The sequence below is a fragment of the Hylaeus anthracinus genome, unplaced genomic scaffold (assembly GCF_026225885.1).
Source record: "Hylaeus anthracinus isolate JK02 unplaced genomic scaffold, UHH_iyHylAnth1.0_haploid 12001, whole genome shotgun sequence".
Taxonomy (NCBI): Eukaryota; Metazoa; Arthropoda; class Insecta; order Hymenoptera; family Colletidae; genus Hylaeus; species Hylaeus anthracinus.
In genome coordinates this window covers 17,038,230-17,041,632 of record NW_026534348.1, presented here as the reverse complement: position 1 = coordinate 17,041,632, position 3,403 = coordinate 17,038,230, and the positions used below count along the sequence as shown (strand labels likewise).

Below are 3,403 nucleotides of genomic sequence, written 5' to 3'. Positions count from 1 at the left end.
ACGTTTGAAACTTAACGGTTTCGTAAACGCAGTTATCGAAACGTCCGAGATGTCTGATCTAAACGGTAGTAAACAAATTAATGTGAATTATACTGCAAGAGATCCGCTTATGAGTTACATTTACATTTACAGTCCAGATATCCAATACGATAATGTTAATAGATTAAGATGAATGTCACAAGTAATGTAAACTGAGAATAATGAGATGAAATAAACGAGACGATGATTCAAATATAACAAGGTATATTTTCTGGCGTGTCATGGTTACATGGTTGTGTACAGTTCATTTCGGATCGTATCTAATTATGTTACATACGCGATATCGTGGCACACGTAAATTCGGTTTTTCCACTCGAGCTTGTATCTCTCGTTAGTACTCTGCGATGGCAGTGATGGGCGAGCCGTGAACTCCCGAAGCTACTTTCATTTTACTTTAGTCGACTTTTTTGGTCCTATACTAATTCATTATTTTATCGCAGGAATAAAGTACTTTATATATTCGTAAAGAAATTAATTTATCGTCGATAGAGGCTAGCCACGATTTTCATCAAAACTTTCCATATTTAAAATATACAGCACGAAAGAAATTTGTGTAATTTGTGTTATTACTGAATATTTGTAGTGATAAGCTGTAGTCATTAAAAGGCTTATTGCAGAGTTCACGTAGTTGACAAATATTTTATTTGGGTATCTCAGGAAATATTGTGCATTTCAAAACCTCGATTTATCAACTGATAACTACAGCATAACCTGATGTCAAGTATGACGATGTATGTTCTTTTTTTACCATTGTCTTGAAATCAATTGTATTCCTTTAGCAATGTTTTGGATACAACAATGTACGCGTCTTCTGACGTCATAATTGTTCGATACATTTATACTCAAAAAGTGCATCACAAAGATATAAAATCAGTTATAATTTTAGATTCGATAGACGGTTTAGAAATATCCAGGAAGCAAAGTGGTCAAAATACACTATATTTCATGAGACATACCATTACATAAAAACTATACGGTGAAAAATGAAAAAAAAACAAGTACAGATTAATAAAAAGTTTAAGTGAGTAACAAAGTTTGCATCTAATTCACGCAGCCATCGAGAGATAATCATATATTAGAAAAAGATGCGTCATCGTGTATATTGATAAATGAAGTATTAGAAATGGAAGCATTTGCTTCTTCTATGTACATTTATCGGTGCACACCCATCGTTTTATCTTTGTCGAAATAGCGGAGTACGAGTAAAATCCATGTCAAGGTTGAAATTCTTATTCGAATATGTTCCGTTCGTTGAACCTCTCCGTGAAAGATGCTTTCCCTCGACGACTGTCGTGAAGAATATCACAGTCACATATAACTTGGTTGTTGTTCACGAGTACATGCCCAAAAGCACCCCATTTATTACAATATCTGGAAGACTTGGCGTTGCGTTCGACAAAACGTACGGATCACGATGGAAAGTTAATACTGGATGATGATTCAGAGCACTGGGATGAACATACTGCGTGTCCTCCGTATTCTTATATGTACTGAAAACAAAGACAAAGTTAATTAGTATAGCGTGATTATTTGGAATATGTATTAATTCTGAAAAAAGTACAGTAATGTCTCCATAACTGCACAATTTTGTCTACGATAACTGCACAGAAATCATCCCCGTCACTTGGGGGGGGGGGGGAGGTGGTATATACCCATTGGGGGGTCGAGGAGTTCGATCGCCAAGCATTGTTTATATCAGGGGTGGCTAACCCGCGGCCCGCCTTGAACGTTTTTGCGGCCCGCGAGATTCATCACACTTTTACAAAATACACTGACCCGCGATACTTAGGGGACAGTTCTTCAAAACGTCGTGACTATGGGAGTTTTCAACCGATTTTCGTGAAATGATCTTTTCGGCATTGATCCTTAGTCTACGAACAACAAATCTGGTGAATTTCATCACCCTCTGATGTGTGGAAGTGCCCTTTCACGGAGGGGGTTGGAAAGTAGTGACCTATTCCGCCCCCGCCCCCCCAAGGGGTGCCTATGGGGTGTACTGCGTGGGCCTTGGCATTTTCTGGATCAGAGGAGTCCAGAGAGTGCATTGAGCCCAAAATCGAGACCGTCGTCCAAAAATTGTGGATTTTAGGGGAGGGGGGGGTTGTCCGAGAGGGATTTCAAGGAGTGCATTTTGTAGAGGGCATCAAGGAGAGTCGCCCCAAAGGTTTTCTTAAATTTTTCAACCCCTCCCGTCACCCCTGGCCTTTTCCAGAGGCGTTTTTCTACACCCTCCCTTTTAGGGGGATGAATTAACCCCTTCACATCAACTCTCGCCAATGGAACTTTGCACATACCCAGAGGACACTTCAAAACTACTTCTGACGAAGTTTCACGAAAATCGATTGAAAACTCCCATAGTTATGACGTTTTGAAGAACTGTCCCCTAAGTATCGCGGGTCAGTGTATATTTATTTTATAATGTACATTAATTTTGTATCCCATATATTCATAAATTAACTGTCGAAATTATGAGAAAATATTAACTTTGATTTTAAAATAATACTGCGTACCAGAAAGTTTTCACAAAACACGGTCGAAAAATGCCAAGGAGCCCGATCGCGCCCCGTCGATTACGTGTCGAATAAAGCTGAAGAGCTAAAGAGCAAAAAAAATGTCTAGAATGGGTCTAAATCTAATATGTTGATTCATAATTTTATATGCGGCCGCGGAGTTATGATGCATTTCGAAAGTGCCCCGCGAAATCATTTGGATTGGCCACCCCTGGTTTAGACGATCGTACATTCTCTGATGTTTGCTAACGAGCTTCGAACGTACAGAAGAGACAGCGAATAAAGAAAAGGACGGAGCGAAAACACCAGGGTATGTCGGTGAGACAATGTAACGCAACGGTGAAACTTTGTTATTATTAACTTTTTTTGTTGTAAAACTTTTACCATCATATTCCTGACATTTTTTTGATTAAATTGAGACCAAACACGACGTAATTCGCAACATTTTTACTTGTAACAACTTATTATCTATCTACAGGGTGTCCTAGCCCCTGATTAAAATGAGATGAAAAACGAAAAATCCCGTACCCTTTTTTAGGCCCATTTTTGCCAGTAATGCCACTTCGCTGCATTACCCGTGTCTTCCCCCACAAGATGCACTATTTCTTTCTTTCTTTATTAAAGTGCATAGTTATACGACAATAACTGTAACATTGTAGGTATCTGCGCAAAAAGTATCTCAAAGTCAGATTTTCCGAAACTTCACGGTCATCAATGTTTTTTTTTGTTTTTTTTTTTTAATAAGATGGGATATTTTCATTATTGTAATATAGTAGCTAATAAAAAGATAAATTTAAATATATATAGACATGTTGGCCATCTGTTAAATTTTTCATGTAAATATACAGGGTGTC

General features: G+C 38.1%; 1 protein-coding gene across 2 annotated transcripts in view; it reads right to left on the bottom strand.

Annotated features, from left to right (window-relative positions):
* Positions 1-607: 607 nt before the first annotated feature.
* LOC128891282 (sorting nexin-24-like) overlaps positions 608-3,403 on the bottom strand; it is a 7,698-nt gene continuing 4,902 nt past the window's right edge. Inside the window, exons 3-4 of one of the 2 annotated variants that reach the window (XR_008460782.1) lie at positions 3,078-3,212; positions 1,393-1,529 (exon numbers count right to left, since the gene is read on the bottom strand). Coding sequence is in view for 1 of the 2 variants with exons in the window: in XM_054150700.1 (XP_054006675.1) it covers positions 1,370-1,529 (160 nt within the window). In the remaining variant the exon portion in view is untranslated. Of the gene's footprint in view, positions 1,530-3,077; positions 3,213-3,403 lie in introns of both variants that reach the window. The other variant, XM_054150700.1, reaches the window with a different exon arrangement.